Here is a 21586-nt window from a genome sequence, read left to right on the forward strand (position 1 = left end):
GATTACATGTATTTCACGAATGAGAATGTCCACATTGAAAAATAATTGGCAACGTTCAGGTCGTGGATTGAATTTCAATTTCAATCATCCCCTGAACTGTCTGAATAAAGAAATAGAATTGGCCCCAGCCCTGGTCAGTTAACTAGACCGTACATGATGTAGTAGAGATGAGTGGGCTTGTGTACAGGTACTGTAGTGACAGTATGGGGACATGAGCGATACATTGAGATGTTGGCAGGAAGTGTGTGTCTGTGGCTTGTGGGGATGGATGCTCTCCTCCCATGAGACACACACACGCCCAGCCTGCAGCTGATCAAACCCCCTTTCATTATCACGCTTTCATCTAAGCCTGCTCTCATACAAACTCTGCATAATCTGCCTGTACGTCACATACACACGCATACACACACACACACACACATCCAAGGACACAGTATTTCATGCTGTCTGGTAGATACAGCTCTTTAACACCCACGCTCACTTTGTCTTCAACACTATCTCTCACACACACACACACAAGTACACTCAGCCATCAGCTGATGCTTTGTTCAGGACAACAGGACAAACAGTGTCAGAGCTGGGTCAAGGAGGACTGTTCATGTGCCAGCCTAGCAGGTCAGAATAAAGCAGTGCACCACGGCAGGTCATGACCTCTCACTTCCTGCTTGCTGTCTGGAGGGCTCTACTCACACGCAACCCTCTGGTGGCTGGGTGTGTGTGTGTGTGTGTGTGTGTGTGTGTGTGTGTGTGTGTGTGTGTGTGTGTGTGTGTGTGTGTGTGTGTGTGTGTGTGTGTGTGTGTGTGTGTGTGTGTGTGTGTGTGTGTGTGTGTACTTGAATCCATGTGTGTTTGTGCTCAAGTTGATACACCTCTACTACCCCTAGACAGTCTTTAAACTTATTTTGAGACTGAGTGGAAATGTTCCATAAAAGTTTCCTTAAGCTGTTTTGCTCATATCATGGAGAGTGTTTGATCCTGCTCCCTCAGAGAGAGAACGGCAGGGAGGGATGGATGGAGAGAGAAGGGCAGGGAGGGAGGGAGGGGAGAGAAGGGCAGGGAGGGAGAGAGGGAGAGGAGGGGCGGGAGGGGAGAGGAGGGCAGGGAGGGATGGAGAGAGAAGGGCAGGGAGGGAGGGAGGGAGAGGAGGGCGGGAGGGGAGAGAAGGGCAGGGGGAGGGAGGGGAGAGGAGGGAGGGAGGGCGGGAGGGGAGAGAAGGGCAGGGAGGGAGAGAGGGAGAGGAGGGTGGGAGGGGGAGAGAAGGGCAGGGAGAGAGGGATGGAGGGATGGAGGGAGGGAGGGGAAGGCGGGAGGGGGAGAGAAGGGCAGGGAGGGCGGGAGAAGGGCAGGGAGGCAGGAAGAAGGGCAGGGAGAGAGAAGGGCAGGGAGGGAGGGAGGGAGAAGGGGCAGGGAGGGCGGGAGGGGGAGAGAGAGAGAGAAGGGCAGGGAGGGAGGGAGAGAGAAGGGAGGGATGGATGGAGAGAGTAGGACAGAGAGTGAGGGAGAGAGAAGGGGCAGGGAGGGAGGGAGGGAGAAGGGCAGGGAGGGCGGGAGGGGGAGAGAGAGAGAAGGGCAGGGAGGGAGAGAGAAGGGAGGGATGGATGGAGAGAGTAGGATAGAGAGTGAGGGAGAGAGAAGGGGCAGGGAGGGAGGGAGGGAGAAGGGCAGGGAGGGCGGGAGGGGGAGAGAGAGAGAAGGGCAGGGAGGGCGGGAGAAGGGCAGGGAGGCAGGAAGAAGGGCAGCGAGGCAGGGAGAGAGAAGGGCAGGGAGGCAGGGAGAGAGAAGGGCAGAGAGTGATTGAGAGAGAAGGGCAGGGAGGGAGGGAGGGGGAAGGGGAGGGAGGGAGAGAGAAGGGGAGGGAGGGAGGGAGGGAGAGAGTAGGACAGAGAGTGAGGGAGAGAGAAGGGCAGGGAGGGAGGGAGGGAGAAGGGCAGGGAGGGCGGGAGGGGGAGAGAGAGAGCGAGAGAGAGAGGGCAGGAAGAAGGGCAGGGAGGCAGGGAGAGAGAAGGGCAGGGAGGGAGGGAGAAGGGAGGGATGGAGGGAGGGAGGGAGGGAGAAGGGCAGGGAGGGCGGGAGGGGGAGAGAGAGAGAGAGAGAGAAGGGCAGGAAGAAGGGCAGGGAGGCAGGGAGAGAGAAGGGCAGGGAGGCAGGGAGAGAGAGAGAAGGGCAGGGAGGGAGGGAGAAGGGGGAGGGAGGGAGGGAGGGAGGGAGGGCAGGGAGGGGAGAGAGAGAGAGCAGGGAGGGGAGAGAGAGAGAGAAGGGCAGGGAGGGAGGGCGGGAGGGTGGGAGGGGGAGAGAAAGGCAGGGAGGGAGGGAGAGAGAGAGAAGGGCAGGGAGGGAGGGAGAGAGAAGGGCAGGGAGGGAGGGGGAGAGAAGGTCAGGGAGGGAGGGAGGGAAGGAGGGGGAGAGAAGGGCAGGGAGGGAGGGGGCAGGGATTGAGTGAGAAAGAAGGGCAGGGAGGGAGGGAAGGGGAGGCAGGGAGGGAGGGAGAGAGAAGGGGAGGGGAGGGCAGGGAGGAGGGCAGGGAGGGAGAGAGAAGGGCAGGGAGGGAGGGAGGAAGAAGGGCAGGGAGGAAGGGGAGGCAGGGAGGGAGGGAGAGAGAAGGGGAGGGCAGGGAGGAGGGCAGGGAGGGAGAGAGAAGGGCAGGGAGGGAGGGAGGAGGGAGAGAATTAAGGGAGGGATGGATGGAGAGAGTAGGACAGAGAGTGAGGGAGAGAATGGCAGGGAGGGAGGGGGAGGGAGGGAGGGAGGGGGGGGAAGGGAGAGAAGGGAAGGGAGGGATGGATGGAGAGAGTAGGACAGAGAGTGAGAGAGAAAGAAGGCAGGGGGAGGGAGGGAGAAGGGCAGGGACGGAGGGAGGGAGGGAGGGAGAAGGGCAGGGAGGGAGGGAGAAGGGCAGGGATTGAGGGAGGGAGAAAGGCAGGGAGGGTGGGAGGGGGAGAGAAGGGCAGGGAGGGAGGAAGGGAGGGGGAGGGGAGAGAAGGGAAGGGAGGGATGGATGGAGAGAGTAGGACAGAGAGTGAGAGAGAAAGAAGGCAGGGAGGGAGGGGGAGGGAGGGAGAAGGGCAGGGACGGAGGGAGGGAGGGAGGGAGGGAGGGAGGGAGGGGGAGGGGAGGGAGGGAGGGAGGGAGGGAGAAGGGCAGGGAGGGAGGGAGGGCAGGGAGAGAGTAGGACAGAGAGTGAGTGAGAGAGAAGGGCAGGGAGGGAGGGAGGGAAGGGGAGGGAGGGAGAGAGAAGGGGAGGGCAGGGAGGGAGAAGAGCAGGGAGGGAGGGAGGGAGAGAGAAGGGCAGGGAGGGAGGGGGAAAGGGAGGGATGGATGGAGAGAGTAGGACAGAGAGTGAGGGAGAAGGGCAGGGAGGGTGGGAGTAGGGCAGGGAGGGAGGGAGGGAGGAGAGAGAAGGGCAGGGAGGGGGAAGAGAAGGGCAGGGAGGGATGGAGAGAGAAGGGCAGGGGGGCGGGAGGGTGGGAGGGGGAGAGAAGGGCAGGGAGGGAGGGAGAGAGAGAGAAGGGCAGGGAGGGAGGGAGAGAGAGAGAAGGGCAGGGAGGGAGGGGAGGGAGTGAGGGAAGGAGGGGGAGAGAAGGGCAGGGAGGGAGGGAGAGAGAAGGGCAGGGAGGGAGGGAAGGGGAGGCAGGGAGAGAGAAGGGGAGGGCAGGGAGAAGGGCAGGGAGGGAGAGAGAAGGGCAGGGAGGGAGGGGGAAGGGAGAGAATTAAGGGAGGGATGGATGGAGAGAGTAGGACAGAGAGTGAGAGAGAAAGAAGGCAGGGAGGGAGGGAGGGAGGGAGGGAGGGAGAAGGGCAGGGAGGGAGGGAGTAGGGCAGGGAGTGAGTGAGAGAGAAGGGCAGGGAGGGAAGGGGAGGCAGGAGGGAGGGAGAGAGAAGGGGAGGGCAGGGAGGGAGAAGGGCAGGGAGGGAGGGAGGGAGGGAAGGGGAGGCAGGGAGGGAGGGAGGGAGAAGGGCAGGGAGGGAGGGAGGGAAGGGCAGGGAGAGAGTAGGACAGAGAGTGAGTGAGAGAGAAGGGCAGGGAGGGAGGGAGGGAAGGGCAGGGAGAGAGTAGGACAGAGAGTGAGAGAGAAAGAAGGCAGGGAGGGAGGGAGGGAGAAGGGCAGGGACGGAGGGAGGGAGGGAGCGAGGGAGAGAGAAGGGCAGGGACGGAGGGGGAAGGGAAGGAGGGATGGATGGATGGAGAGAGTAGGACAGAGAGTGAGAGAGAAAGAAGGCAGGGAGGGAGGGAGGGAGGGAGGGAGGGAGGGAGGGAGGGAGGGAGGGAGGGAGGGAGGGAGGGAGGGAGGGAGGGAGGGAGGGAGGGAGAAGGGAGGGAGGGAGAAGGGAGGGAGAAGGGCAGGGAAAGTGGGAGGGGGAGAGAAGGGCAGGGAGGGAGGGAGGGAGAGAGAGAGAAAGGCAGGGAGGGAGGGAGAGAGGGAGGGAGAAGGGCAGGGAGGGAGAGAGAAGGGGATGGAGGGAGGGAGGGAGGGAGGGAGGGGGAGGGAGGGAGGGAGGGAGGGAGGGAGGGAGGGAGGGGGAGAGGAGAGGGGATGGAGGGAGAAGGGCAGGGAGGGAGGGAGGAAGAGAATAGGTCAGGGAGGGAGGGAGAGAGTAGGGGAGGGAGGGAGGGAGAGAGAAAAGGGAGGGAGGGAGGGGGAGAGAAGGGCAGGGAGGGAGGGAGTAGGGGCAGGGAGGGAGGGGGAGAGAAGGGCAGGGAGGGAGGAAGGGAGGGGAGAGAAGGGCAGGGAGGGGGAGAGAAGGGCAGGGAGGGAGGAAGAGAATAGGTCAGGGAGGGAGGGAGAGAGTAGGGGAGGGAGGGAGAGAGTAGGGGAGGGAGGGAGAGAGTAAGGCAGGGAGGGAGGGAGAGAGAAAAGGGAGGGAGGGGGAGAGAAGGGCAGGGAGGGAGGGAGTAGGGCAGGGAGGGAGGGGGAGAGAAGGGCAGGGAGGGAGAGAGAAGGGCAGGGAGGGAGGAAGGGAGGGGAGAGAAGGGCAGGGAGGGGGGAGAGAAGGGCAGGGAGGGGGAGAGAAGGGCAGGGAGGGAGAGAGAAGGGCAGGGAGGGAGAGAGAAGGGCAGGGAGGGGGGAGAGAAGGGCAGGGAGGGGGAGAGAAGGGCAGGGAGGGGGAGAAGGGCAGGGAGGGAGAGAGAAGGGCAGGGAGGGAGAGAGAGAGAAAGGCAGGGAGGGGGGAGAGAAGGGCAGGGAGGGAGAGAGAAGGGCAGGGAGGGAGAGAGAAGGGCAGGGAGGGGGAGAGAAGGGCAGGGAGGGGGAGAGAAGGGCAGGGAGGGAGAGAGAAGGGCAGGGAGGGAGAGAGAGAGAAAGGCAGAAAGAAAGTGCTTTGACAGTGTGCTGCTGTATAGATGTATTTGTTTTGGGGTTGGAGAGACGATGGGGAAGGTGTGGTTCTTTGTACATCCGTCCGGCGTGGCCTGCTCCACTCTAATGTAGTGGCACGTCACAGTCAGTGACCTCTCTCTGCCATCTGTGACTTCTGGAAAGATCATGGGTTCAAAGGTCACGATACCTCGTCATCAGCGATGAGAAAGGAGGAAGCGATGAACAGGAAGTGAGGGCATGAGAAGGACAGAGGTTGACCAGAGAGATTAAAAACACTTAAGAATGGAGATTCCGCCCAGCTCACTTCCTATCCTAGGCGCCCCTCTTTCCTAATCCTAATCCTTTCCCAAACATCCATCCATCCCCATCGGAAGAAACATCGGTGTGTTTTCCCCCTGGGTGACTTGGCTGAAGCAGCAGAGTCAGAACATGTGCCTTTTTTCTCTCTCAACGTCAGACTAATTAGCTAGCGATTGTCGGAACACTGACTGATATTATTAGCCTGCCGTGTCGTTTCTAATTTGTTGAACGTCATTAGGCAGTCCAGTGAAAACAAGTCCCCACCACCAATCATTAAAAAAGGTGATTGGATACAGCCAGGAGGCCTGTCTGCCTGCCTGCCTGCCTGCCTGCCTGCCTGCCTGCCTGTCTGCCTGTCTGCCTGTCTGCCTGTCTGCCTGCCTGCCTGTCTGCCTGCCTGCCTGCCTGCCTGCCTGCCTGTCTGCCTGCCTGCCTGCCTGCCTGTCTGCCTGTCTGCCTGCCTGTCTGCCTGTCTGCCTGCCTGTCTGCCTCTGCCTGCCTGCCTGCCTGCCTGCCTGCCTGTCTGCCTGCCTGCCTGCCTGCCTGCCTGCCTGCCTGCCTGTCTGTCTGTCTGCCTGCCTGTCTGTCTGTCTGTCTGCCTGCCTGTCTGCCTGTTTTGAATTTGCGTGACAGGAAGTATAATTTATTCTGTGCATTTCAAATAAATTCCACTTAGTCATAGAACATGAGAGTTTCATTGAATCTCACTGGTAGTACTTCCAGATACCAACGAATATATCACTTTTCTCTGGAAACAGTGTTCATTAACTCTTTTAGCCTATTTTCACCAACCATTTCATTTGTTTGGCTTATTTTTTAAGGTTTTAGGGTCAACTTGAGGGTTAAACTAACGCATTCTACAAAATGCAGTATTTCCCCCATATTTAACTAAATGTTTGTGATTAATGAAATATAATAACCTATAATATTCACTCAGGTTTTGTTTTCCTTGAGAATTTATTTAAAGATTTTTTTCCTGAAAATCAGATGTGTCAACAGTATTTAATATACATGTATATAATGACGTGTTGGATGTTTTATGTACAAAATGTATATTTGATTAGACTACACCTAATATAGAATAGAAGAGGCGTTTGAATTTCATTTCATTTCATTTCACTGAATTCAATTATATTTCCTTTAATTAAAATTCCAATTGCAATTCTGTATCCTGTTTACTAGTTCAATTCAAATTCAAGAATTGAATTGGAATTTGAGGCATTCTCAATTCAATTCTGAATTCAACACAATCCTGCTGTCTGCTTCCCTGTCTGCCTGCCTGTCTGCCTGCCTGTCTGCCTGCCTGCCTGTCTGCCTGCCTGTCTGCCTGTCTGTCTGGGAAATAGCTACAGTCATGACAGACATGTTTTGCAAAGCTTAGCAGTTCCCTGAGTTTGAATCTGCTATAGGCTTTTGAGAAGAGACACCCTGAGTCCACCCTCACCCATCTCTCTACCCTCACCTCCCCCAGCTACAGTATGTTTACACAGGGCTATTCCTCTTAATCCGACCTCCAGGGTGCTCACTCAGTCAATGTCTTATCTCTCAGCAGAAAGAGTGAAAAAAAGAGGAGAGATTTGAGGACATTTGAGATTTGAGGACACTCAGCAGCTTGGGAGATAATGTGAAGCCTTTCGCTGCTGGTTCCAGACACCCTCCATGTTTCTAAACACACAGGCTCTCTTTCTCTATTTCCCTCCTCTCTCTCTCTCTCTCTCTCTCTCTCTCTCTCTCTCTCGCCATTCCTTCCTCCCCCTCTCTTCCTCTACTCAACCCTAAGCCAAAGGCCTCTCCATCGATCCAATAAAAGCTGAAGTCAGAACTGTGAGCTGTAAGTCATCAAATAGTTTTATCCCGGCCCTCCACTAAGTCCAGTCATTTAAAGCACATTTAGATCATCTTGGACTTTCTCTGTGTGGCTGCTCTTTCTTTCCCAAAAACTAAATCAATAGAAGTCAGATTGGGTGCAGAATGTGCTGTACAGGCTTTGCATCTAAATTCACACCCCCGTCTCCTGAATGGCAAACTGGAAACAAAGTCTGCCCATTAAAGCAGACATTTCAAATTCACGTAACATTTGGGGCTGACTTATATCGAGCAATGAAATGCATCGGCGCAGACAGACATTTTTCATCCATCTCCAAGAGTAAACACAACTTGACATTTTATGCACATTTAGAAGTCAACCTTCTCAAATCAGCAAACAGCATCAAAGTGTTGATTTGGCTCTCTGATGGACACCAGCAGGTGTGGAATGACGATTCCACAGAAGGAGGGAAAGTGGGATACGTTTTATAGTGTCCTCCTGTTGCATTTTGAGTGTTTTCAAACTGCGTCTGTGGTAATGTTTGTATTGTTAACCTCCATTATTAAAACAGGCTGCTGTTAGCATCGACTGTCAAAGACAAAACAAGTTTGTTGTTTGACATAACCATTTAGGAGAATTATCATCCACTACATTGTGTGTTGAATTGTCCTTGCTTTGACATTCATTTTCTGTGTCTGGTTGACGGGCTGCCAACACACATTAACTTTGCTACCTGGTGTTTCAATGTAATAACTGTCTTTGAATTGGCTTGACAGAACTCTGATAAGATGTTTATTTTTCTTATTGATTGATTGATTTATTTTCCTTTAATATTCCCCACAAACCCTACCACCCCTCGCCCAATTGGAGTAAACTAAAAAACAATAACACTTAGGCTTCTTCCTTCAGTTTATACATACTATCCACATTTTACAGACCGTCTATTTTACAATAGTTATATTTTGTTTGTTTTTAGTCCTTCCTCTCTTTCTGATGTCCATCCAGTTTGATTTCTATTTGTAACTGTGCTATTTCACAAACGTTCTGAGCCTATTTACATGTTACAGACTCCGACACCAGACACCCCCCCTAACCCTCCCGTTTTGCGGCTGGAGTCCGCAACTTGAGGGGGTACTGTCACGTCCTGACCATAGAGATCCCTTATTTTCTATGGTAGAGTAGGTCAGGGCGTGACTGGGGGTTAGTCTAGTTTATTATTTCTATGTGGGGTTTTAGTTTTGTTTGTCTTTGTTGGTGATTTTGTATGATTCCCAATTAGAGGCAGCTGGTAATCGTTGTCTCTAATTGGGGGTCATATTTAGAGATCTTCTTTCCACCTGTGTTTTGTGGGATATTGTTATGTGTAGTTGCATGGTAGCACGCCATTGTCATCACGGTTTGTTTAGTCTTTATTGTTTGTTGTGTGGTTCACTTATTTCTAATAAAAGATGTGGAACCCAGATCATGCTGCACGATGGTCCGAGTATGCTTCCAACGATCTTGACAACATTTGTTATCTTATTGTTATTCGTCCCACCCTTCAGCTCCATTCAACCCCTCCCATCTATCTCTTAACACCATCCATTTTGGATTTCTAAAACCTTTCTATTCTCCTAGTTTCTATAGATTGTAAATTAAAGAAACATTTTTGCTCAAATAATTATTATATTAATAATCGATTAACTATGACTTTTCAAGTCACCCAGTATTGCTATTTGCAGCGTTAGTTCTAGGTAAATGTTGCAATTCTTCAGCCATTCCTGGACCTGTGACTGTTACGTTCCCCAGTTTATGTGTTGTAGTTTGTATGTTTGCATGTGTTTATTTTAGGAAATGGCTTCCTGAAATCCCTCAAGCAGCTGATTGGTCGACTCCAGGGCTAATTGGAGAGCTGACTCCGCCCCCTCTTCAAGACAGCTGTCTCCAATTACCCATTCAATCTGAAGCTATATAAAAGCCTGTTCAGGAGAGAGAGATTTTGCTGGATGTAGATTTGCTAGAGAGTTTTTGCTAGAGAGTTTTGCTGGGAGGTCATTGCTGGGAGGTCATTGCTGGGAGGTCATTGCTGGGAGGTCATTGCTGGGAGGTCATTGCTGGGAGGTCATTGCTGGGAGGTCACTGCAGAGATTTTGCTAGAGAGATTTTGCTAGAGAGATTTTGCTAGAGAGATTTTGCTAGAGAGATTTTGCTAGAGGTTGATTTTGCTGGGAGTTCATTGCTGAGAGTTGGTATGTTTTGTGAGTTTGTTGCTCAGATAGAGCTTATTTGATGTCCTTTGTTTCTTAGTTTGTTTGTGAAAATTGTTTAATATTCTGTTTCATTTGTTCCCAGGGGGGAAGGGGAAGGCACCTAGGGAGTGCTTAGGCAAGAGGCCCGCGGGCATACATATACCCGTAGCATATTCTCTGTCTAGGCACACTAGGTAAGACCTGGGCGGACCACCCCCTGTATTTTGGTTAGGGCACCAGGTGGTGCTAAATTAGGTAAGTAGTGGGTAGGCAGGTAAGATAGGAGAGGGGGGGGCTTTGAGATTTACTTTCTTTGCTTTGGTTCCGTCCAGCCCCTTTTCCCTATATTACCGTGTAAAGGAATAAAGTCCTTGTAAACGGTACCACATTCTGCCTGTTGTCATTCTTACTCGCACCTACAGTCCATACCTTCACTTCACGGAGAGTTTAGTTGTAGCAGGGTGTTGCGTTCCCTCTTCATAGAGGCGTGCGTAACAGTGACCAAAAACAAGCTACATATGGACAGGACCAAAATAAATGATCTAATGACTCTGCCTCCTCACGGCAAAATCTACAGGGCTGTGAAGATTGTGTCTACCATGTTAGAGGTCGACCGATTATGATTTTTCAATGCCGGTACCGATTATTGGAGGACCAAAAAAAGCCGATACCGATTAAATCAGCTATTTTTATTTATTTGTAATGACAATTACAACAATACTGAGTGAACACGTATTTTGACTTACCATCAATACATCAATAAAAATACATTTAGCCTCAAATAAATAATGAAACATGTTCAATTTGGTTTAAATAATGCAAAAACAGTGTTGGAGAAAAGTAAAAGTGCAATATGTGCCATGTAAAAAAGCTAATGTTTAGGTTCCTTGCTCAGAACATTAGAACATATGAAAGCTGGTGGTTCCTTTTAATATGAGACTTCAATATTCCAAGGTAAGAGGTTTTAGGTTGTATTTATAGTACTATTTCTCTCTACCATTTGTATTTCATATACCTTAGACTATTGGATGTTCTTATAGGCACTTTAGTATTGCCAGTGTAACAGTATAGCTTAAGTCCCTCTCCTCGCCCCTACCTGGGCTCTAACCAGGAACACATTGACAACAGCCACCCTCGAAGCATCGTTACCCATCGCTCCACAAAAGCCGCGGGCGGCCCTTGCAGAGCAAGGGGAACAACTACTCCAAGTCTCAGAGCAAGTGACGTTTGAAACGTTATTAGCGCGCACCCCGCTAACTAGCTAGCCATTTCACATTGGTTACACCAGCCTAATCTCAGTTGATAGGCTTGAAGTCATAAACAGCTCAATGCTTGAAGCATTGCGAAGAGCTGCTGGCAAAACGCATGAAAGTGCTGTTTGAATGAATGCTTTCGAGCCTGCTGCTGCCTACCATCGCTCACTCAGACTGCTCTATCAAATATCAAATCATAGACTTAATTATAACATAACACACACAAATACGAGCCTTTGGTCAGTAATATGGTCGAATCCGGAAACTATCATTTAGAAAACAAAACGTTTATTCTTTCAGTGAAATACGGAACTGTTACGTATTTTATCTAATGGGTGGCATCCCTAAGTCTAAATATTGCTGTTACATTGTACAACCTTCAATGTTATGTCATAATTATGTAAAATTCTGGCAAATTAGTTCGCAACAAGCCAGGCGGCCCAAACTGTTGCATATACCATGAATCTGCGTGCAATGAATGCAAGAGAAGTGACACAATTTCACCTGGTTAATATTGCCTGCTAACCTGGATTTCTTTTAGCTAAATATGCAGGTTTAAAAATATATACTTCTGTGTATTAATTTTAAGAAAGTCATTGATGTTTATGGTTAGGTACAGTCGTGCAACGATTGTGCTTTTTTCGCAAATGCGCTTTTGTTGGGGCGGCAAGGTAGCCTAGTGCTAGAGCGTTAGAGTGTTGGACTAGTAACCGGAAGGTTGCAAGTTCAAATCCCCGAGCTGACAAGGTACAAATCTGTCAGTCTGCCCCTGAACAGGCAGTTAACCCACTGTTCCTAGGCCGTCATTGAAAATAAGAATTTGTTCTTAACTGACTTGCCTAGTTAAATAAAGGTTAAAAAAAACATTTAAATCCCCCGTTTGGCGAAGTTGGCTGTCTTTGTTAGGAAGAAATAGTCTTCACACAGTTTGCAACGAGCCAGGCGGCCCAAACTGCTGCATATACCCTGACTCTGTTGCAAAAGAAGTGACACAATTTACCTAGTTAAAAGAAATTCATGTTAGCAGGCAATATTAACTAAATATGCAGGTTTAAAAATATATACTTGTGTATTGATTTTAAGAAAGTTTATGGTACACGTTGGAGCAACGACGGTCCTTTTTCCGCGAATGCGCACCGCATCAATTATATGCAACGCAGGACACGCTAGATAAACTAGTAATATCATCAACCATGTGTAGTTAACTAGTGATTATGAATGATTGATTGATTGTTTTTTATAAGGTACGTTTAATGCTAGCTAGCAATTTACCTTGGCTTCTTACTGCATTCGCGTAACAGGCACGCTCCTCGTGGAGTGCAATGTTAGGTAGGTGGTTAGAGCGTTGGACTAGTTAACTGTAAGGTTGAAAGATTGAATCGCCGAGCTGACAAGGTAAAAATCTGTCGTTCTGCCCCTGAACAAGGCAGTTAACCCACCGTTCCTAGGCCATCATTGAAAATAAGAATATGTTCTTAACTGACTTGCCTGTTAACTTCATGATGCTACCCATCCCGTTAGCGGGATTATTTTAGTCAGCAACCGCTGAATAGCATAGTGCCACAGTCAAATAATATTACTAAAAAATATTCATATTCATGAAATGACAAGTGCTATATTACAAAACACAGTTTAGCCTTTTGTTAATCCACCTGTCGTCTCAGATTTTGAAATTATGCTTTACACTGAAAGCAATCCAAGCGTTTGTGTAAATTTATCGAAAGCACAACATAACATTATGTACACTAAGCATTAAATAGCTAGGTCACGAAAATCAGAAAAGCAATCAAATTAATCATTTTCCTTTGATGATCTTCGGATGTTTTCACTCACGAGACTACCAGTTACACAACAAATGTTCCTTTTGTTCCATAAAAATGATTTTTTTACCCAAAATACCTCCGTTTGTTTGTCGCGTTATGTTCAGAAATCCACAGGAGAGAGTGGTCACGACAACGCAGACGTGTATTCCAAATAATATCCATAATGTCCACAGAAACATGTCAAACATTTTTATAATCAATCCTCAGGTTGTTTTTAAAATATATATTCGATAATATATCAACCGGGTGTGTAGGTTTTTCAGTAACACCGGGAGAAACAATGGCCGCTTTACTCTGTAGCGCAAAACTCACTCTGAGAACCCCCACCTATCCACTTACGCAATGTGATCTTTCACGTTCATTTTTCTAAATGAAAGCCTGAAACCATGTCTCAAGATTGTTGACACCTTAGGGAAGCCATAGAAAAAGGAATATGGTTGATATCCCTTTAAATGGAGGATAGGCATGCATAGGAACAGAGAGGTTTCAAAATAAGAGGCACTTCCTGATTGGATTTCCCTCAGGTTTTCGCCTGCAATATCAGTTCTGTTATACTCACAGACAATATTTGTACAGATTTGGAAACTTTATAGTGTTTTCTATCCTAATCTGACAATTATATGCATATTCTAGTTTCCAGGGCTGATAAATAAGCCGTTTCAAATGGGTACGTTTTTTAACCAAAAACAAAAATACTGCCCCCTACACGCAAAAGGCTAAATAAGGCTTTCCTCTTTCAAAGTATTGTTTGGTGAATCGTGAGTGACTCCATCATTTGTAACAAGTTTCAATAAAACTTGTTACAAAGCATTTCTATGTTGACGATTGAATAATAATTTGGTGCATTTTTCCCCATATTCCATCCAGTTCACTTTATTTTTATAATATATTATACTGGATCTTTCTTGAATAAGTTCCTCCATTTCTTTTTGTTTTTCCTCTAACTTATTATGTGCCTCTATGGTACAGTTTTATTGCTATCTATCTGTACTGCTAGTTCTTCAATTTCCTTTGTTAATATGGACTCTTTTGATCTGAATTGCTTTTGTTTTATAGATGAGTACTGAATTGCATGGCCTGTAATGGCATATTTAAAAGTGTCCCGTACAATAAGGGGATTTGCTGTACCTTTGTTATGTCAGAAAAAAATCTGTTATAAATTATTTCGTCCTAGTTAAAAATAAGTTATCATCCTGTAGGCTTTGATGACATTTCCAATATACTCTCCCACATGGAAATTCTGTAAGAGTAATATATATGCCAATTATGTGATGGTCCGACCGCATTCTGTACCCTATCAACACTTTAACTTTTGGTGCCAGAGAAAATAACATAAGAAAGTAATGAAGACGACTAGCTTGAATAAGCCTCCACCATGTATATCTCACTGGGTCAGGTTATTTAAGTCTCCATATATCCACTTATTCCATTATATCTTTGACATTCATGATTTCCTTAAGTGCCTGAGGGTGATAGTTTTTCAGTGTGATTTTCTTTACGGTCCATAAAGGTATTTAAAACCGTTTGTGAATGTCGTCCTGCTGCTCGGCTGGGGAGACATAGTGGTTGTTGTTCATGACGCTTTAACTTACTTTATTTTTTATCTGTCTTTGGCAGGCTGCTAGAGGCTGTTCCCACACTGTCTATCTCCACTGTCACTCAACATCAACCAGCGAATCAACGTCCTCGCTGAGACTCTATCGGAGCCATGGGTGAGGCTAAGGTCCTGATGTTGCTTCTTCTGATTGGTTGGGAGAAGTCGTTGAGTCTCAACTGGAACCCAATACCACGCAAGACCGTCAGATATCATGGTGAGTGTCTACCTGAAGTGAAACCCTATTCACACTATAGTGCACTGCTTTCAACCAGGGTCCATAGTAGAGGTCAACAGATTAATCAGAATGGCCGATTTGAAGTTTTCATAACAATCGGAAATCAGTATTTTTGGACACCGATTTGGCCAATTTAAAAAAAATAATAAAAAAATGTTTACACCTTTATTTAACTAGGCAAGTTAGTTAAGAACACATTCTTAACTACACATGGTTGATGATATTACTAGTTTATCTAGCGTGTCCTGCGTTTCATATAATCGATGCAGTGCCTGTTAATTTCTCATCGAATCACAGCCTACTTCACCAAACGGGTGATGATTTAGCACTGCCGTTGCACCAAACCTAACCATAAATATCAATGACTTTCTTTAAAATCAATACACAAGTATATATTTTTAAACCTGCATATTTAGTTGATATTGCCTGCGAACATGAATTTCTTATAATTTGGGTAATTGTGTCACTTCTCAGGGTATATGCAGCAGTTTGGGTCACCTGACCCGTTGTGAACTGTGTGAAGTCCATTTATTCCTAACAAAGACCGTAATTAATTTGCCAGAATTGTACATAATTAAGGCATAACATTGAAGGTTGTACAATGTAACAGCAATATTTAGACTTAGGGATGCCACCCGTTAGATAAAATACGGAACAGTTCCGTATTTCAATGAAAGTATAAATGTTTTGTTTCCGGATTCTACCATATTAATGACCAAAGGCTCATATTTCTGTGTGTTATTATGTTATAATTAACTCTATGTTTTGATATTTGATAGAGCAGTCTGAGTGAGCGATGGTAGGCATCAGCAGGCTCGTAAGCATTCATTCAAACAGCACTTTCGTGCGTTTTGCCAGCAGCTCTTCGCAATGCTTCAAGTAACACCCCAAAAGACCCGCAGGGGACGTAAACAAAATAATTAGCTTAGTCGGCGCTACACAAAACGCACAAATAAAATATAAAACATTCATTACCTTTGACCATCTTCTTTGTTGGCACTCCTAGATGTCCCATAAACATCACTTTTGGGTCTTTTTTCAATTAAATTGGTCCATATATAGCCTAGATATCGATCTATGAAGACTGTGTGATCAACGAAAAAAATAGCGTTTTATAACGTAACGTCATTTTTTTAAATTAAAAAAGTCGACGATAAACTTTCACAAAACACTTCGAAATACTTTTGTAATGCAACTTTAGGTATTAGTAAACGTTAATAAGCGATCAAATTGATCACGAGGCGATGTATATTCTATAGCTGTACGTCTGGAAATAATGTCCGGGTAAATCTCAACCAAAATATCCGGTCGGAGACCGGAAGAACTGCGCTGCCTTGTGTCTGTTTGACCAAGAAACAAATCGTAGGCAAATGACAAGACTGTTGACATCGTGTGGAAGCTGTAGGTATTGCAACCTCGGCCCCATTTAATGTGGTTCACGTTTAACAATGGTTGAAGTGGCGCATGGATATATTTTCCCATTTTCAGTGATCAGATTTTCCTGCACTTTTCGATGAAACGCACGTTCTGTTATAGTCACAGCCGTGATTTATCCAGTTTTATAAACGTCTGAGTGTTTTCTATCCACACATACTAATCATATGCATATACTATATTCCTGGCATGAGTAGCAGGGCAGTAGCAGGAAAATATATCAATATATCAATGCACCACTTGTATGTATTGTTGAATGGAAACTACATTACCTGGAGCCGAGATTGCAATTCCTACAGCTTCCACACGATGTCACCAGTCTTGTCATTTGCCTAGGCTTTGTTTCTTGATCAAACGAAGAAGAGACAACCCATTTCCTCCGGTCTCCGACAGGATGTTTTGGAGTAGAAATTTCTGAACATGATTTGAAGACGTCAAGCTATTGAATATACATCGCCCCGTGATCAATTTGATAGATTATTAACGTTTACTAATACCTAAAGTTGCATTACAAAAGTATTTCAAAGTGTTTTGTGAAAGTTTATCGTCAACCTTTTTAATAAAAAAAAATGACGTTGCGTTATAAAACACAGTTTTTTCCCTTGATCACACAGTATTCATAGATCGATATCTAGGCTATATATGGACCGATTTAATTAAAAAAAAGACCCGATAGTGATGTTTATGGGACATCTAGGAGTGCCAACAAAGAAGATCGTCAAAGGTAATAAATGTTTTATATTTTATTTCTGCGTTTTGTGTAGCGCCGACTATGCTAATTATTTTGTTTACGTCCCCTGCGGGTCTTTTGGGGTGTTGCATGCTATCAGATAATAGCTTCTCATGCTTTCGCCGAAAAGCATTTTAAAAATCTGACTTGTTGGCTGGATTCACAACGAGTGTACCCTGCATGTGTATTTTAATGAACGTTTGAGTTTTAACGAGAGCTATTAGCATTTAGCGTAGCGCATTTGCATTTCCAGATGTCTAGATGGGACGCATGCGTCCCGGGTCGACCCAAGAGGTTAATCCCAAAATGGCCATAACTCAAAAACCTTTCAGGCTTAGACGCCATTTTGTTCGGGACCAACTGCCCATTATGCCAAACCTATGCTCATCATGTTTCGTCTTCAAAATATTTTCCGTTTAGGAGATTAGGCCACGTCATGATTGGTGATGTTTTGTTCATTTGCAATATGATTCCATTCGCCCTCTTGTGGGATTTACCGGGAGAGCAGAAAAATGACCAAAATTTGAACATTTTATAAAACGGAAAGCGAATGTCCGAGAGAGTTCGTTTGATGACTTCCTGGAAGGTCCGGCCCTGCTGCACGGCCCGACGCCGTCTGCGAATTTTAGAAACGTTGTCGGACGTCTAGTAAGGGACTGTACATTTGCAATGTGGACTTTCTCACTAACCATATGGCAAATGTCAAAATGTTCCCTTAAGGTATGTTAAAATAAGTGTTAATTCAGTATTGTTGTAATTGTCATTATTACAAATACATTTAAAAAAATAGTCAGATTAATCGGTATCGGCTTTTTTTGGTCCTCCAATAATAGGTATCGTATCGGCGTTGAAAAATCCTAATCGGTCGACCTCTAGTCCCATGGGGGATCAGTATGAAAAATGGATGTGCTCACTACTCTAAAGCCAAAATCACATGGAGAGACCCCAGAGTAGCCAGTGTCAATTCATATACACTGTATATGCCAACGTTGCCATGAAAATCCATAATAAACAGTGGTGTTTGTTCGCTATGTAGCCCCCCAGCATTACTGTTGTGAGTTCCTTACGGGAGCCAGTGCTAAACTGTTGTTGCTTAGCTAGCTCACAAGGATGGTATAGCTAATAAAGCAGAGATGCTTATAAACAACCGTCTCGTTCTTATACATAAACAGTATTCTCTATTGAAATCCGAGTCCTCTAGTTTTCCAGTTGTAGCCTGACTACGCTATATGCCTTTGATTGAAATCAACACAGGAAGGCTGCAAGTGCTTTCAAATATGTAGCCTATTTGACTGATAAACCTTAGCTTATAGCCCAATACATTTTAAACTACATCTTTAGTCTACTTAGCATAGGGAAGACATAACGGTTCCTCTAATTCCATTTCTACAAACGACCCACGCAATTTATTTGCTTTTACCAGATTGCTCTGTGTAGACGCAAGAAAAATGGACTTGCTTTCCAATTTGACATGCTATGATGCCGTAGACGCCGTTGACGCTGTTTTCTCTCAAATGCCTTCTATTTCCAGCGAGAGCACACTAGTTCTCACACTTAAAATATGTTTGCTGTTTTCATCTGTCTGTTTTAAGTCCAGCTGTCAATGAAAAACAATAAATATTTAAAAAAATATCATTTCAGAAGGGGAAGTTGATTTACTTCTGCCTCTTTCTCACTCATATACCACATAACCACCTCACACCTTTATTCTGTCCTTTCTTTTCCTTCACTTCCTTCTCTTTCTTCTCCTTTTAACCCACTCCTCCATCCTTTCTTTGCTTTCAGCCCTGATAAGAACCAAACTGCCTGTACTATTCTCACAAAGACATCACACTTCAGCTGTACTTATCAAGACTGCTATTATATAAAAGCAGCCTCTTTTCTTTCTGTCACACTCTTTCCACTCTCTCTCTCTCTTTATCCCCCTCTCCTCCACACTCCTTTTCCTGTCCCTGACTCTCAGCCGTCATTGTTAGTGTGAGAGGTGTGGATGGAAACACAATGGAAACTAATCGACAAGCAGTCAATATCAGCGAGTGAGAGAGAGCATAAAGAGAGATAGGGAGCATAAAGAGAGAGAGAGAGCATAAAGAGAGAGAGAGCATAAAGAGAGAGAGAGCATAAAGAGAGAATGCGTTAGAAAAAGAGAAATAGAGAGAGAGAGAGTTAGAGAAATAGAGAGGGGAGAGAGAGTTAGAGAAAGAGAGAATAGATTAGAGAGAGTTAGAGAAAGAGAGAATAGATTACAGAGAGGGAGAGTTAGAGAATAGATTAGAAAGAGAGAGAGAGAGAGTTAGAGAAAGAGAGAATAGATTAGAAAGAGAGAGAGAGTTGGAAAAAGAGAGGAGCAGATAGCCATAAAAGGAGAGGAAATATCTTCACAGGAGTAAGAGGAGCAACGCAGTGATAAAGAGACAGAAAAGACAAACACACAGAGCATAACGTCCACAAAGTGTTTTATGTCACGGTGGAGCCGTCTCTGCACACGCAGATCACATAAACATCAACTGTGTGTGTGTGTGTGTGTGTGTGTGTGTGTGTGTGTGCGTGTGTGCGTGCGTGCGTGCGTGCGTGCGTGCGTGCGTGTGTGTGTGTTGTTTGGTGGTGGTGTGAGCAAGAGTAGGCCAATAAAGAGTGAGGCAGAACAAAGCAGAGAGGGGGAGAGAGAGTGAAGAACAAACACCATTGTAAATACAACCTATATTTGTGTTTATTCATTTTCCCTTTTGTACTTTAACTATTTGCACATCCTTACAAACTGTATATAGACATAATATGACGTTTGAAATGTCTTTATTATTTTGGAACTGTTGTGAGTGTAATGCTTACTCTACATTTTTTTATAATAATAATAATAATATATGCCATTTAGCAGACGCTTTTATCCAAAGCGACTTACAGTCATGTGTGCATACATTCTACGTATGGGTGGTCCCGGGGTTTCGAACCCACTACCTTGGCGTTACAAGCGCCATGCTCTACCAACTGAGCTACAGGACCACCTATAGGAATTGAACGACTGCATAGGGCTATGTTTTGGATGACTGGCTGCGAATGTTTATTGAATTGTTTTATTTCTGCCTTTTCTATTCCAGACATTCTGAAATTCACTAAAGCATCCCATGTATGTAACTTTAGTCTTTCACTTTTCAATGATTCTCTTATTGTTTATTTCACTTTTCTTTATTATCTATTTCACTTGCTTTGGCAATGTAAACATGTGTCCTCTGCCTGAAAAGCCTTTAAATTGAATTGAATTGAGAGAGCTACCAGGGTGTGTATAATGTTTAGCCTAGCAGTCTGAGGGTCCTTCTGTAGCTCAGTTGGTAGAGCATGGCGCTTGTAACGCCAGGGTAGTGGGTTCGATTCCCGGGACCACCCATACGTAGAATGTATGCAGACTGTAAGTCGCTTTGGATAAAAGCGTCTGCTAAATGGCATATATTATTATTATATTATTATATTATTAGTGCTCCCAGGCAGTTTGGGGTGGGTGGTGATGGGGGGAAGTAGGGAGATGGGAGCAGAGATAATATTTATTCCCTCTCCCCCCCACACCCCACCCAGGCCCAAGCCCTACTTCTATAATTATGTGTGGCTAAGTAATTTGGGATCTGAAGAGGAAAAAACACAGACATTTTTAACTGCTTCTTCCCTCTCTCAACTTCTTCTCTCACTCTCTCTCTCCTCTCTTTCCTTCTCTTTCTTTTCCACTCTTCTCTCTTTCTCATTTATCTCTCACATACACTCCAGTACACCTCCCTCGTTGCTCCCTGATTTGAGCACGCCTGACTGGAGTATCCATTAGCTGGTTATTTTCGAGCACTTAACGGACATAGACACAGCCCCGCTAGATGTTACTCATCCCAGCCTTTCTTGTGGCCCAGTCAGGAGCAGTTAAAATAGAGTCCTCCCCCCTCACTCCTCTCCCAGCCAAACCCCAATGACAGCCCTGTAAACCAGCTCTATACAAAGCACAGCATCTGTAGAGAGAGAGAGAGAGAGAGAAAGAGAGAAAGAGCCAAACCTTCCAAAACAAAGGGAGGGAGGGAGGGAGGGAGGGAGGGAGGGAGGGAGGGAGGGAGGGAGGGAGGGAGGGAGGGAGGGAGGGAGGGAGGAGGGAGGGAGGGAGGGAGGGAGGGAGGGAGGGAGGGAGGGAGGGAGGGAGGGAGGGAGGGAGGGAGGGATGTTCATTTCTGATTGTTTATTTCATTTTTGTTTATTGTTTATTTTATATTTTGTTTATTGTTTATTTAATCTGCCTTGGCAATGTTAACATATGTTTCTCATGCCAATGAAGCCCCTCTGAATGGAATTGAATTGAGAGAGGGAGAGGGGTGGGGGTTTGTTTGAAATGCCAGCAGGATGCGTTGATGCAGAGAATGAGACTAAATCTTAAAAGGAAAACCAATGCAAATGAGTGACACGGATTGAATTATTTGCATGCAAATATATGTTTACATTGCCAAAGAAAGTGAAATAGATAATAAACAACAGTGAAATCAACAATAAAAAGTAAACAGTAAACATTACACTCACAAAAGTTTCAGAGGAATGGAGACATTTCAAATATCATATTATGTATATATACAGTGTTGTGATGATGTGCAAATAGTTAAAGTACAAAAAGGGAAATACATATGGGTTGTATTTACAATGGTGATTGTTCTTCACTGGTTACCCTTTTATTGTGGCAACAGGTCACAGATCTTGCTGCTGTGATGGCACACTATGGTATTTCACTCAATAGATATGGGAGTTTATCAAAATTGGATTTGTTTTCGAAGTCTTTCTCTCTCTGCCCACCAATTACGGTAATGAGTGGTTGGGAGGGATGTAGGCAGGGATAGATGGATGGAGGTGG

At 46.0% G+C, this 21586-nt stretch overlaps 1 protein-coding gene and 1 non-coding gene across 4 annotated transcripts in view; one reads left to right on the plus strand and one right to left on the minus strand.

Annotated features, from left to right (window-relative positions):
- LOC118357873 (semaphorin-4C-like) overlaps positions 1-21586 on the plus strand; it is a 130945-nt gene that overhangs the window by 74896 nt on the left and 34463 nt on the right. For all 3 annotated transcript variants that reach the window (XM_052479054.1, XM_052479052.1, XM_052479053.1), the window contains exon 2: positions 14344-14537. In XM_052479054.1, coding sequence (XP_052335014.1) covers positions 14435-14537 — 103 coding nt within the window. In that variant the 5' untranslated portion in view covers positions 14344-14434. The remainder of the gene's footprint in view (positions 1-14343; positions 14538-21586) is intronic.
- On the minus strand, positions 19652-19722 carry trnat-ugu (transfer RNA threonine (anticodon UGU)). Its single transcript has one exon. It is a non-coding gene; the product is annotated as a tRNA-Thr (tRNA).

The sequence above is a fragment of the Oncorhynchus keta genome, chromosome 25, assembly GCF_023373465.1.
Source record: "Oncorhynchus keta strain PuntledgeMale-10-30-2019 chromosome 25, Oket_V2, whole genome shotgun sequence".
NCBI classification, from domain to species: Eukaryota; Metazoa; Chordata; class Actinopteri; order Salmoniformes; family Salmonidae; genus Oncorhynchus; species Oncorhynchus keta.